Source organism: Macrobrachium nipponense, chromosome 40, assembly GCF_015104395.2.
Source record: "Macrobrachium nipponense isolate FS-2020 chromosome 40, ASM1510439v2, whole genome shotgun sequence".
Classification (NCBI taxonomy): Eukaryota; Metazoa; Arthropoda; class Malacostraca; order Decapoda; family Palaemonidae; genus Macrobrachium; species Macrobrachium nipponense.
The window spans coordinates 3,856,722-3,870,820 of NC_061101.1; the positions used below are offsets into that span (position 1 = coordinate 3,856,722).

General features: G+C 37.5%; 2 protein-coding genes across 4 annotated transcripts in view; one reads left to right on the forward strand and one right to left on the reverse strand.

Moving 5' to 3' along the window:
* The window catches only part of LOC135211894 (tyrosine-protein phosphatase non-receptor type 14-like), a 68,102-nt gene extending 61,086 nt beyond the window's left edge, over positions 1–7,016 (forward strand). For 2 of the 3 annotated variants that reach the window (XM_064245122.1, XM_064245121.1), the window contains exons 17-22: positions 1–138; positions 382–1,896; positions 3,044–3,262; positions 3,910–4,110; positions 4,676–4,835; positions 5,229–7,016. The exon at positions 1–138 is cut by the window's left edge and continues 52 nt beyond it. In XM_064245122.1, the coding sequence (XP_064101192.1) occupies positions 1–138; positions 382–1,896; positions 3,044–3,262; positions 3,910–4,110; positions 4,676–4,835; positions 5,229–5,524 (2,529 nt within the window). In that variant the 3' untranslated portion in view covers positions 5,525–7,016. The remainder of the gene's footprint in view (positions 139–381; positions 1,897–3,043; positions 3,263–3,909; positions 4,111–4,675; positions 4,836–5,228) is intronic. The other variant, XM_064245123.1, reaches the window with a different exon arrangement.
* Positions 1–14,099, reverse strand: part of LOC135211813 (uncharacterized) — a 395,519-nt gene that overhangs the window by 102,519 nt on the left and 278,901 nt on the right. The window lies entirely within an intron of this gene.

The window sequence follows — 14,099 nt, forward strand, 5'->3', positions numbered from 1 at the left end:
AGAGCTGACGGTGGCAGAGATGTAAACAGTAGGGGGCCACAAGACCAACAGTTACTCCATGTGTACAAACCTCCGCCACCTTATCCATATAGTAAACCATCCAGCAACAGTACTCCTGACTTGGCCTCTAGTAATCAGGTAGAATATCTATGAGGTGACTTTTATATTTAGAATTTACCATTACTGAATTACATTTAGCATTGAAATTCTAGGTATGATGTAAGTAAGATTATCTCACTTTTATTTTAGCTTGTCGGTTTGGCAAACACCAAATTTTGAAAATTTGCATATGTACGTATATTTATGTAATTATGTAGTGAGTGCAGTTAGAATCTCCAGTAATGTTTATTCAATATTTATGAGCCCTCTTTTGACCTTCAGGGGAATAACAACAGTCCAGATTTAGCATCAAGAAGAAGGGCACTGGTGACTGCTTCATTAGGGTGCCTTGGGTCGCCAGACCTTTCGAGGACTTACGAGAACTTGGCCGATCTCAGTGAAGCTGTGGAAAGTCTTCGCAACGAGTTAACAAGGACTACCGAAACTGGTAGTTCTTTCCTTCATCCACTTCACTCATTCAGTCACAATTACTCTTGTGATGATCTGGATGCCATTTATCAACTAAGTAATGGCCATGTAGCCATAGGAACAAATAGAAACATCAATCCTTTGTTCACAGGGGAACAGCAGGGACAGCCATCACAGCAGCAAGGTAGTGCTGCCACTCAGTATCCTGGTGGACCTCATTATGCTACACAGTTTACTGGACAATACACAGCAGAATCAGCTCAATATTCCGGTGGTGTTCAGAGTTCCCAAGAGCCCATTTATCAGAACATTGGTGTCCTGAGGACAGATGAGCCAAGAGAACGCACAAGGTCAGCGCCAGAAATCGACAGCAACTCTCTCGGTGTTGTAGCTACTACACAGGGTAGTCATATAGTGGGGCTTCCTGGAGAGGACCTTCAGGGAGGGAGAAGCAGGGCCTTGTCACAGCCTGTACGACAGGCAGCTATTGAGCCCCAGATATACATAGAAAATCGTCTTGGGGAACAACAGCGAGGTCCTATTGAAGCCATCAATGCTGCTATGGGACAGATTCCTGTCTTTAGTGCACAGCAAGAATTGAGACACAGCCATCACCATCACTTACATCTTCAGCAGCAGATGCAAGCTCTTTCACTACAGCAGCAACAGCACATTCAAATACAACTCCAACAGAAGGAACAATTGCAGCAGAAATTGCAGCTTCAGCAGAAGAAGGATCAGCAGCTCCAACAACAGCAACAGCTGCAAGCTCAACAGCAACAACAGAGTGTTCAGCTTCATAATCAGAGTGCTCATCTTCACATACAGCAACAGCAGTTACAGCAGCAGGTGAAACAGCAACAGCGGCAACCACAAGAACAGCAGAGACCTCCCCAAGAACAACAGAGACAGGTTCAGGAGAAAAGACAGCAGGTTAAGGAGCAGCAACAGAGGCAGCTTCAGCAGCAGAAGCAGTTACAACAGCAGCTACAACAGCAGCTACAACAAAGTCAACAGCAGCAACCAGCACAGCAGACAATGGTTGCCAAACAGCAGCTAAAACAGCAAGCACCACCGCATCCCAATGATACGAGTAACGAGGGTGGCGGTGGAAAGCTCTCCCCGAGAAAAAAATGGGGAGCACCACCTATGGGACCTGTGTTAGTTGCAGGTCAAACAGAGACAGCAGCGCTTGCCTCAAACTTTGTGACAGCTGATGCCCATGGTGGTCAGGAAGGAGTGCTTTCTAAGAAGGAAGTTTCAAAAAGTAGTGAAAACCTCTTGAACTCTGCAGGGTCTGCAAAAGGTGCAACACCTGATGTACTTCGAGGGGTGACTCCTTCAAAGTCTGTGCCAAAGGACCCCAGGGTAAGATGCTGCTGTATTTACAGTACATGTTTTAAATTTTGTTAGTATTGTTGCAATGTCCAATGTAAGGCATGAGATAAGGTCTTTTAGGCACTGGAAACTCAAGTCTGCAATAGTCATCCTTTTATTGGATGCAGCCCTATTTTTATAGTGTACTATATATTTACTATGTAGACCACAGGTACTTTTATGTATAGGGGTTGTTGGTCAAGAATTCTGAGTAGACCAGGTAATAATGATAACATAAAAGGTTAATACAGTCACAATGGTGAAGTAAGTTGCAGACTAGTGAAATCATCTCTGAGGAAAAAGGAGACATGAAGATAGAAGCTATGAATGTTAGTATAGAAGGTAAAAGAATGGAGTTTGTAGACAAGATTAAATGTAACAGATGACGTTTGGGTGGGGGAAGAGATGAGTCACGTAATTGGTAAGATGAGGTAAGAGTTCTGAAAAGTTGTGGAATGTAGGTGTGTCTCGCAAGACAAATACAGTATTGAAATGTGTGATAGAATTGTTAAGGTAAGTTATTTCTGGAAAAGAAATACATTTGTTGAAAGTAAGAGTGTGGTGGTGGAAACTTGAGGTGAAGCATCTTCATGATAAACAGGGGATACAACAAAGATATAAATAGGTCGTTATAGGTGAAGAGATAGCAGGTTTTTTTTTAGATCATTTTGTTTTTTTATGTAGAAAGCATTTGAGTATGAAGAAATGTTTAAAAAAAATTATTTTTTAAAAAACACTGAACAAATATTTACCTTAGCAATTCTCATTGATGGATGAGATTTCTTAAAATAAAGGTTCTTAGTATCCTGGAAACATAAATATATATGGAAAATAGGTATTTTTACATCAGGTCAATAGAGGTGTAACAAGTATGCTTTCTATCCTTGAGTAAACAAAATTTTATTTCAATGTGACTTTGATGGTCATCTGTTGTCATCTCAAGTTGCTATATGTGGGTAATTTTTTTTTAAGATTAGAATTGTTGCTGTTATTTTATACTCAAGGTTAATATTTTAAACAGTCTTTGTGCCATTTACTAATATTTAAAAAGTCTTTTTGCTATTTACTATGTTTCTGTTTCAAGAAGAGTATATCTAGTAGGAGAAAATTTGACAGTAAGTGTTTCCCCTTTTGACAGGTCCTGCAGTTAGAGAGCAAGCTTTTTGCCTCAGATATTTTACAAGAGTACGAAGCAATTCCTAGAAAAAAACCCAATGCTGATTTCACAACCTCCATGAAGCCAGATAACATTCCACGGAATAGGTACAAAGATATTGTACCTTATGAAGAAAATAGAGTGAAAATCACACCAGCCAAGGATAACAAAAGTGGATATATAAATGCCTCCCATATTACAGTAAGTATTTTCTTTTAAGAAGTCTGATTGAATAAAGTTGCATTAAAGTAGGAGAGGTTGTGACCAAATGAGTTTACTTTCAGTGCATAAAAGCTGAGGATCCTATCTTGGCAAGCTACAAAATTTATACTTTTTATTTAAGAAATTCAGTTATTGCTAAACTTGCCAATGCAGTAATGTAAATAGAGTATGTCAGATAAGGAGTAAAATGTTGAATAATTAAATAATAAATGAAAGAATTCCTGGTATCGTTCCTAAGGCTAGGAGCTACCTTACTATAGAGTCCAACTTAAATTTTTAGATTTATATTCATAATTATTACAGAAAGAAAAACTGAAAATTACTAACATAATTTAGATCATTTTACATTTCAAAGGGTAACAAAGATATAGAAATACTGTACCAAAGTACTTTAATGTATCAGAAATAGTTTGCAGGCTTAACGTGATCCAACACCATACAAACAAACCATCTTTAGACTAGCATTGTTATAGTTTGAATGTCTGGCTAGTTGGAGCATCTGATGATGATGGAGCATTAGATGATGACAATAATTGTGGTCATGTTAATTATTGATAAAATGCAGCCTTGTCACTAACATTGCAATATTCTTGTGAGAATTAAAGTTTCTTTGTTGGATTTTTCAGGCAAGTGTTGGAGAGAGTCAGCGGTTTTATATCTGCTGTCAGGGACCTTTAGCCAACACAGTCTCACACTTTTGGCAGTGTGTTTGGGAAGCAGATGTGTTTCTGGTTGTTATGTTGACATCTGTAACAGGTGATACAGCCACCAGTAAAAGTTTTCCGTACTGGCCCCAAACCGACAACACAAGTGTTGAATGTGGACAGGTTGGTTCATTTATTTAATAATATATATTTTCAGAATTTTTTTTTAAAACTTGTACAATTGGTATTGTTATTGTGTTAGCATTCCCATTGTTCTCTTCCACAAAGCAGTACAACTTTTAAGTTTTCTTTGCTCTAATTTTCACTACTACATATTTAAGAAAAATCTTTGGATGTGCCTTATAAATTTTGTACGTAGTCTTTCTGTTAAAATCACATGTTAACATAGCCAGTATAAATATTTAAATATGTTGGATCCTTGCATATGTTTCTGTCAAAATGAAATAAAAAACTGATTACATGCACCCAAAGCAGCAATCATTAGGACCATATCAAATATATTCATTACCTCTCGGAAACTCATCGTCTTTAGTAAATGTTAAGTGTTGTAGAGTAATGAATCTGGTATTAAACTAACTGTTGGACTGTGGTAAGGTGTTCTTGCCAAAAAGGATGTAACTACATATATGAATTAATCACACTTGTCTGACCTTTGGGTATTTGGTGAATAGCCCCATTACTAATGTTTTAACTGACAATTTTATCATGGCCTGTTTTAATTTTCCAGTATCGAGTGTTCAGAAAACACAGCACAGTGACAGGATCCCACGTCACGAGTAGATTACAAATTGTTCACGTCCCAACTCGTAAGACCAGAACTATTTGGCACCTGCAGTTTACAGATTGGGCAGATCATGGATGTCCAGAAGATACACAAGGCTTCATATGTAAGTGTTGTCTTCAGTTTCTTTCTATGATAGATTATGTTAATATAGCATTAGACTGAAAATAATTTTGTTGTGTGATAGAAAGAATAGTGGCTAGAAGTATACGTGTACGTAATGCTAAGGCTCATCGTGCCGTCGCCTTGGTCTTTGCTCATTTAGCTCTCACATATCTTTAACATAATCAGAATGCCATAGAAGTCTAGAATGACATACTAGTTTGGTTGCCCTAATTTATTTGAAGATGATTTGTGATATATGTGTGTAAAATCTAGTAAACTTTTCCATTTACAATACTATTCTAAATTAAGTAGAATTGTACTGTTATATAAGTTTTATGATTTCCTCAACAGCATTTTATATATAGTTATTATTAATATTAATGTTATTTTACAGCCTTTTTAGAGGAACTCTCAACTCTGAGGCGATACACGTATAATGAGGTGCGTGGAGTAGGCCGAAACAGGAACACTCCTGTGTTGGTCCATTGCTCAGCTGGTGTTGGCCGCTCAGGGGTCACCATACTTTGTGATCTGCTGTTGGAGGCTACTGACCACAACTTGCCATTAGATCCCCCAAAGGTATTGCATCACCTACGACAACAACGGATGGCTCTTGTACAGACAATTGCTCAGTACAAATTTGTATACCAGGTGTTGATCGCATACTTAAACAGGGCTAGGTTGATTTAAAGCATCTTCCAGAAAAACATAAAAGCTTGATACAGAGTAGTAGTTAACTCTTGAATTTATGCTTTAATTTTGCCATGTTTTTTTGACACAGTTTAGATTATGAATACATAGAACTTGTTGACTATGTTGATTGGGGTTGATTTCAAAAAAAGTTTTCAACATTGGCCTAAATGCTGGCTTTTTTTTTAGGACAGCGAAAGGTTATATCCCAGTGATTTTTGCTGTGTTCATTCATAATATATGTCAGAAGATGCCAAGGAGCAATGGAAATATAAACTTTCATATAATGTTTACAATGTTGTCTTGTCTTTCTTGCATGCTAACTTGTAAGTTACTGGCATTTACAAGTAAGCAGTTATAAGAGTAATCTTTCAAAAGTGCTACCATTCTTGTGAAGTATAGACCGTCTTGCTAGCACAAGTTGTTAAATGAAGCATGATCCATCAAGAGTTCATCTGTAATGCATTTTTTACTTTTAAAGATTATAGAATTTTTATACAAGCACTGTTGGTTGTTACTGCCGCTATTTTAAATTGCCCCGTCCAGTTTTGCCTTTTGCAGCGTTAGAATAATCTTGGAAGATCGCCCATGAGGCAGGTTATTATTGTGATAGGCAATTTTTCCTATATATACAGTTTTTTTGTGTTTGTTGTAAGCCAACATGATCTCATCTTTGTAAGTAAACATAGGTATGGACTATTTCAGTTTATGAATGGAAAATGTCATTTTGTGTGCCTTTCAGCTCATCTCATCACTTGAATTTCATTGTTACTGTCTGTATGAATAGAATATTGTCATGGGTTACGTAGGTGGCTGTACATTTTGTTGGTGATATAGTTTACCTTACTAGAAATAAGTTTTTAATCCATTAATGTTTACTTTATGTGAGTTAAATCCCATAAGCTACTCTTTTTACTTTTGTTATACTGCAGAGCAGTTTTATGATTTGGCTATTTTGTGATGCTGTAGTACCTGGTTGCACAGATTATGTTAAGGCAGATGATGTGTATACTTTCCAGATTTTTCCCTCGTATGTGAGTATTAAAAATACAGACACATTTGCTTTACTAAGTATTCCAGTTTGGACTATAATACACTGTTGCAGTTACTGAAGGATGCTTGAATTCATCACAAAATTTGTGTACCAGTGTGCATAAAGGGAATATGTTATAAGCTGATATACTCAGCAAGATTTCTGATATTTTTGCAATGCTAATATCATGTTATTTACCTATATATCCTTTGCAGTACTTTGCTGCAAAGAACCCTTTCTTTTTATAGTGGAGTTAAATTGCTGTTTGGGCCAAGTTTAACATAAACAAATTGGTACAGTAGTCCTTTCAGGGCCAGTGTCAGTATGCTTAAAACTCTGTCAAGAGCAGCATTAATTTTTAAATTTTTAAATTCAATTATAACTCACTGTATGCACATATTGTATATCAATTTTTGTTTTATTATTTGGTTTTCAGAGAATATTTAGATATCTGATTTTTTTTAATATTATATATATATATATATATATATATCTATATATATTATATAGTATATATATATATATATACATATATATATATATATATATATATATATATATATCTATATATATATATATATAATTATACAAAATATATATATATACATATTAAATATATATTTATATATAATATTTATAATTATATATTATAATATATTAATATAATATATATATGTTACGCATAATGTAGGATAATTGCCTAATGTGAACATTAGGCAGAAAATTGCCTAATGTACATTAAGCAAGCAGTTTGCATAAAGTTTACAATTTGTTAACATTAGGCCAAATATGCCTGTTGTTCAAATTATGCAGCTCAATTTTGCCCGATGTGAATACGAACTGCCTAATCTAAACATACATTATGGTTTAGTGTAGAAAATGGCAATTAATCCTGCAGACAACCGACAGGAGGTTACAAGAGAATGCAACATGGTTAATGTAGAGGCAGTTTAAAGAATTCCAATTTATTTGAATAAACACAAACATAATTAGTGCAATATCAGTAAAAGAGAAATAAGTCAATAGATCTCAGGGTTCAGTTGAGTCGAATCAGAAATTTTTGCATGATCTGCCCGGGTGTGGATGGCCTGAGTTGCATTTAATTTTTTTCTTAGGCAGCTGCATCGTCCTGATGTACATTGAGTAGTACATTGGCACTTTCTTATATCCTTGTGCCCACCAGTGGTTCTTCCTGTTGCTGTTCTAAGCGATAGGCAGATATCAGTAACCTCTTCAGACTTTATCAGGGGCTGTTTGATTGCACTTAAATTTTGGGTCAGAATTAAACCCGGTCCGATGACCTACAGTGTATAGTCCATCTTGTTCCCAGAGGACGACCACTAACAGATTTTTAAGATCTGTTGGACCATGATCGACATCCGGGACCCTCAGCGTAGCACACTGACCCAAAGGATAATGGGCTTAAGTGACAGACCCAAAGTTTCGAACAACATTCGAACAACTCTCTAGTTACAGTGGTTCGTCATTCAATTCACATTAGGCAAAATACCCTTGCCTAATCTGAAAATCATGCCTAATGTTGACAATAGGCAAGTAATTTGCCTATTGTCAACATTGTGCAAAACAAATTGCGTAATATGGAGATTAGGCAATTTTTCTGCCTAATGTTCACATTAGGCAATTATCCACATTATGCGTAACATATATATGAACTGCCCAAGTTAAGTTTTACTTATATGTTAAAATTTGGATATTTTTTCCAAAATTCTTAGAGATAAAACATTGAACTTAAATGTGTCATGAAACTTGAATAAGTGAGGATCAGAACATGCATTTGTAAAGCATTTTTCCATATGTATTTATGTATTTACTTATTTGGAATGATGTATTGGTATTGCTTAACTATAAAATGTCAAGATTTGACAATTCAAAGCTATGGATTAGTAAGTTTAGCATAATTTAATATGTCAGGCTCTGGATTTGCTCAGTTTATTATTCAAAATAAATGTAAATTTACGCTTGGAATAGGTTTAGGGTATTTCTTAAAACTTTTAGTAAATCACCAGTTGCCTGTGTTTACTCTTGTGGCAGGTGATCAGAAACTGTGAGACAGCTTGAAATTTAATGTTCTTAAATACTAGTAGTATCATCATTATTACTACAGTTACGAGACAAACTATATTCTAGGGTTCTGTCTAGGACAGTTTTATTTTAGGCTGATCTGGGTAATAATAATTACTTAAGAAACAGTACAATACCATAAGAAATATTGAATGAAGATCCTGAGATACAAGACCAAGAAATTTATAATAGCTTGTTTTCCCAGATTTGTACGCTTTTACAAACAAATGTCATGGGTCTTTTGGGCATTAATATTTATGCAGGTTCTGTAAGCATTTCCTATTTAATAGATTTTTTAATGGCTGTTGTACATATAGGCTAATTTTTCTTATTTTCAGTTACATTTCTCATTTCATGACTTTTCCTTGCATGTTTTTTTTTTTAATAACATGAGATTTGAAAATTTCACCCTTCTACTTTTAATTTCTTGTCACAAAATTTGATTGATAGAATGGAAACATGATATTGCTAAAAAGTAGGTGAAGTAAGTACAAGAACAAGAAATCTTTGTATTGCGGAATGTTCTGTACTTAATAAACCTTATTTCTTAGCGCCATTTAGTTTAGAAGTTTCAAATATGTCACGTTCTGGCTAAAATTTTATATTGGAGTGATATTTCCAGTAAGTCATTTCAGTAAGTCTTGTCCGTTTTGATATAATTGAGCTTGTAGTCAAGTGAAAAGTATTTGAGTAGAATTTTCCCTGTAGTTTGTGCCACAAATTCACAATTTTTCTTCGGTATGTGTATTTGCAGTGAAATATCTAAAACAAGAATGTCTCAGTTAGGTAGTTTTGCTGGTAATATAGAGGCTCTTGGTTTTTGTAATTGCTGTGATAATCACTGCGAGGTGTCACAGAATTTGAAAGTCCCACAGATTTTGTTATTTATAACAAGTGACCCATCACCTTCATGTTGCAAGTGTTTTAGCATGTATTTGGTTCCTTGTTTGCATTTTATCAGTTTGGTGTTGAAGTGGCCATGTTTGTGTCATATTCAACTGCTGAATTCACCAGTTGGATGTGTATTGTTCCAAGTATTTGGGTAGTTGCAGCTGTAGAATATTTTCTTAACATGAAAGGTTTCTGTAGGGTGAATTACAAGATGGTATTATTTTATAAATTTTGTAAAAAGTGCAATAGAGAAATTGATATATATATATATATATACATAGGCTGGTACAAAATTGATGAAACATATTAACTAGCATGAAATTTGAGGGATTTTCATTATCTTCCATAATTGTCTTCCTTTGGTCATTTAAAAACAGCTAACTCACTTTGTTGTGAAGAGGAATGTTTTCAAGTCAATTGTAATCAGTGCACAGACGCAGTAGTTATTCACATTTTTTAACTGTACCTAATATACTATCAGTAAAATTATTTCAACTTATGAAAGATTGAGTATAGTATTTATATATATTTCTATAAAAAGGTACTGTAGTATTGAGTTTTCAAGATCAATTTTCCACACAGCCATTTTTTAATGTTGTTGGTTACATTTCTAAGCATTTTGAGATCAGTATTGGTTCTGAGAAGAAGCAGGAAAAATTTTCAAGTAGTAGAACAAATGGGAATTTTACTTCCAATGGTTGTAATAAGAATAGAAGGTTCATCTAGGAAGTCAATTTAGATGGGCAGTGAAATCGGTTTGGTATTCTTTCATATACAGGCAGTCCCCCAGTTACGACAGGGGTTCCGTTCTTGAGATGCGTTGTAACCCGAAAATCATCGTAAGCCAAAATATCACCCAAAATCCTAAGAAAACCTTGCTTTTAATGCTTTGGGTGCATTCAAAACTATGTAAACTGCATTCTTACTGCATTTTTCATAAAAAAAAACCTTCAAATATTGATTATTTTGCATTTTTGGTGTCATATTTCTTCTGCCAGATGAGCGTTGTAGGCGTCGTAACCCTGGAAATAATTTCTGATGAATGTAATTGAAAATCGCCTTAACCTCGGAACGTCGTAAGCCGAACCCGTCGTAACCCAGGGACTGCCTGTATTCCATATCTGTGGCATCCCAGGAGAAATACCTTTATTATTTAAAGATACACTTTAGATAATGCTTCCATTATTGCCAATTTCAAAGCTTGTAATGTAATCAAGTGAGTTTGATGGTAAGTGTTTCAAAACTTTTTCTAGGGATGTATTTTATCCATTTTAGGAAGAGTTCACATATAGGGTATTATGAAGTTTTCTAAATTTTTGGCCATCCATGAGAGTTAAGATTTTGAGCTCATTGGTCTGGTTAAACTATTTTTGTAACATCATATTTATCATGGTATCATAGTTTCCATGAATATTTGCATGGGATATTTTCATGAACACTTAAATGGTCGTCTCTGCAAGTTGCAGGAAAAGGTTCAAGGTAGCTTTTGCAGTTTTAAACAGCAAATACTTTCAGGCTGTAGTGGGTCCTAATCCTGTAATACCTGTATCAGGTTTTGTAGCTGGGTGGTATGAAAAGTACATGCCAACCGATACGCTAATACTTTTTTTTTGTTCACTGCCTTGTTTCTCTCCAAACCTTTGCATCTATGTATGGAGTGATGGTTTGTTGAATCTCATAAAGAATTGTCGAAAAAGAAGAGGGCTGCAGATGTCTGTCGTATTTAATTTATTTCATTCATGATGCCATTTAGCAGTGTTAGCTTTAGCAATTTCAGTCCGGTGTAATATTTCAGTGTTCGAGTCTGTAGCTTAAGTGCCTTTCTGCCTTCTCCCAAAACTGTATTCTTGTCTTTCGCACATTGTGATTTCATCTTAGTCTGTGGTTGAGCAGTCCAGTTGAATTAAATGTGTAACACTTGCCAAGTATTTTACGATGAGATCTGTTAGTGACATTGTTACTGTCATCTTTGTAATTATTTATGTAATTTTAAGAGATAGTTGAAAGCTATTTTAGAAGTGGATATTTTTGCAATGAAGATGCACTTAAAGTCTTAAGGCATTACGTTTTTCTTGTACTTCCGCATTTCCAAAGTTGTATTTGGAGTCCCATTATTCTGTAAGGTCTTACAAATATTTGTATATTTTGAAAATGTGCCATGTATATTGGGGTTGAAATAAATAGAGAAAAAAAAGTGTTTTGTTGTGGAATTCCCAGGTTATAATATCACACCACTGGCTGATTAAAAATGACATTTTCAATGGATTGAAGGTGCTCATTCATTCAGTCATCTGCAACATGTGCACCCACACATCCATATATTCAAAATATAAATAACCCAAAAATAATATAAGCGTTTTACTGGTAAAATTGAAATACAGTAATGAAAAGATAAGCAAAAATTTAAAATTGTTGAAACAGAATAAAATCAGTCAGTTGAAGGAAAAAATTTAGATTTTGTTGAAGACCATATTGTATTCAGGCAGTTACAAAAACCAGCGTCCCCCTGAATGCTTCCAACTGACTGTCAATCCAGTGTACTGCTGCCATCCAAAAATTAATTTTGTACATGAACTTCCCCTGACAGATATATCTTGAGCTATAGTCTCCGACGTTCCCGACAGAATTTCAATCTCGCGGCACACGCGACAGGTAGGTCAGGTGGTCTACCTTACCGCCGCTGGGTGGCGGATGTACGAACCACTCCCGTAAGCTTGTCAGATTTTTCTCTGTCGCGGGAACGATAACAACTGTTGTCGGTTCCTCTCGATAGTTTTTCGATTCTCGCTTGCCTGGATTAATTTTGGACTTCTTTTGGTGACGTATTCGCTTTGTTTGGCTTGCATACGCTGATTGTGGACCGTTTTGATTTTGAGTTTGATTTTCTTTAACGATGTCTGATCTAGAATCGGTAGTTAAAACTTCGGTGTTGTTTATGGGGTTTGCGTGAATGAAGGATGTAAGGTGAGGTTGCCGAAAGCTTCGGTAGACCCCCACACGGTTTGCATGAAATGCAGGGGGAATGATTGTGCGTTTGCTAACCCTTGTAGTGAATGTAAGGGATTGAATGAAGAAGAATATAAGGCTCTCTCTTCTTATGTTAGGAAGTTGGAACGTGATAGAGTGCGTAAGGCTTCTCCTTAGAAGTTCTAGCAGATCTAGAATGAGTGAGTTGGATGTGGATCCTAATAGTACTAACGTAGAATTAGAACCGTTCTTCCCAAGTTGCAGCCCGGCTCCCCGCACCGAAGCCGGAGATTCGCCTTCGGAGGCGGCAGCTCTGAATGAAAGCCAAGAATCGTTCTGTGGATCAGAAGATTCGTCAGTTGGAAGGTAAGGAGAGTGTTAGTGATCAGTGCAGTGTCCCCAGTGTTGTGGATGGTGCGTCTGACCGGCTCCTTAGTGCCTCTAGGCCTAGACCTCTTCCAGACTCCCAGTTCCAGTGGAGTAGGAAGTCGAAAGCCGCAGGAGGGCTAGGGAGAGCCCCCACCGGTCAGGCGTCCCCCTCGGCAGATCCTGAAGTACGCTCCAGGCTGCCTCGGATCGCTACAAGAAGGAGCTCCTACGCCAATGCTTCTCCTCTTCGTCGTCTCCCTCTCCGAAGAGAGGTTGGAACTCCCCGGATGCGTCGCGCCCGTTGAAGAGGGCTTGGAAGGCTCCCTGCAGTCCTTTGGCTTCTAGTCCGGAAGTTTTCCCGGAAGAATCGGCGGTGGAGGCGAAGAAACACAAGAAATCCTGTGATCGTTCTTCTTCTCGCGCTCCGCGCTCGGCGCCTGCTTCCGAGGAAGAACTAGAAGATTCTCCTACGAGAGTACTCGCGTGACTTCAAGCTCAGATCACGGCGCTAGCAGACTCTCTAGCAGTTAGATCACGTAGGAAGAAGGACGTTTCTCTCCGATCAAGAGATCTAGGCGCCGCTCTTCAGAGGATCGTTCTCCTTCATATGGGGAGGTTTCGTATGAAGCTGGGGGCTCGCGTGAGCGCCCTCGCTCGCGGGAGCGCCCTCACTCGCGTGAGCGCCCTCGCTCGCCTGGCTCTCTTTCAATTTCAAGGCGCCAAACATCGGTAGGACGCTCTATGGAGAAAGAAGTTTTTTCTCCAGATTGGATTCCCGCTTCCGGTAAGCGCACTGCACCTGCTCATCACGCATTTCTTCAACTCCCTCGCGTGGAGACTTCTCCTCAGCAGCCTCAAGATTATAGAAGGCTCCCTTATACAAGTAGGCGTTCTTCTTCCAGATGTCACTCTCCTCGAGTATCGGATCGTGACTTCTCTCCTGACAGGCATCTAGAGTCTGGTAGGAGTCGTGTGCATGATAGACGGCATACTGTTAGCCGCTCCCCGCAAGGTAGGCGCCAAGAGCCTACTCACATAGCTCCTCCTAGTAGGCGCTCGTCTCTTTTAAGGCGTCATACTCCTGATTATTCTCCTAAGGGCAGACAACAAGAGTCTTTCAAGCGCCCTTCTCCTCCGTGTAGGGCGCTCTCGCTTCTAGCGCACTTCTCCTGACTGTTTGTCTCTTGGTAGGCACCAGGAATCCCGGAAGCGCCATTCTCCAAGTAGGCGCTC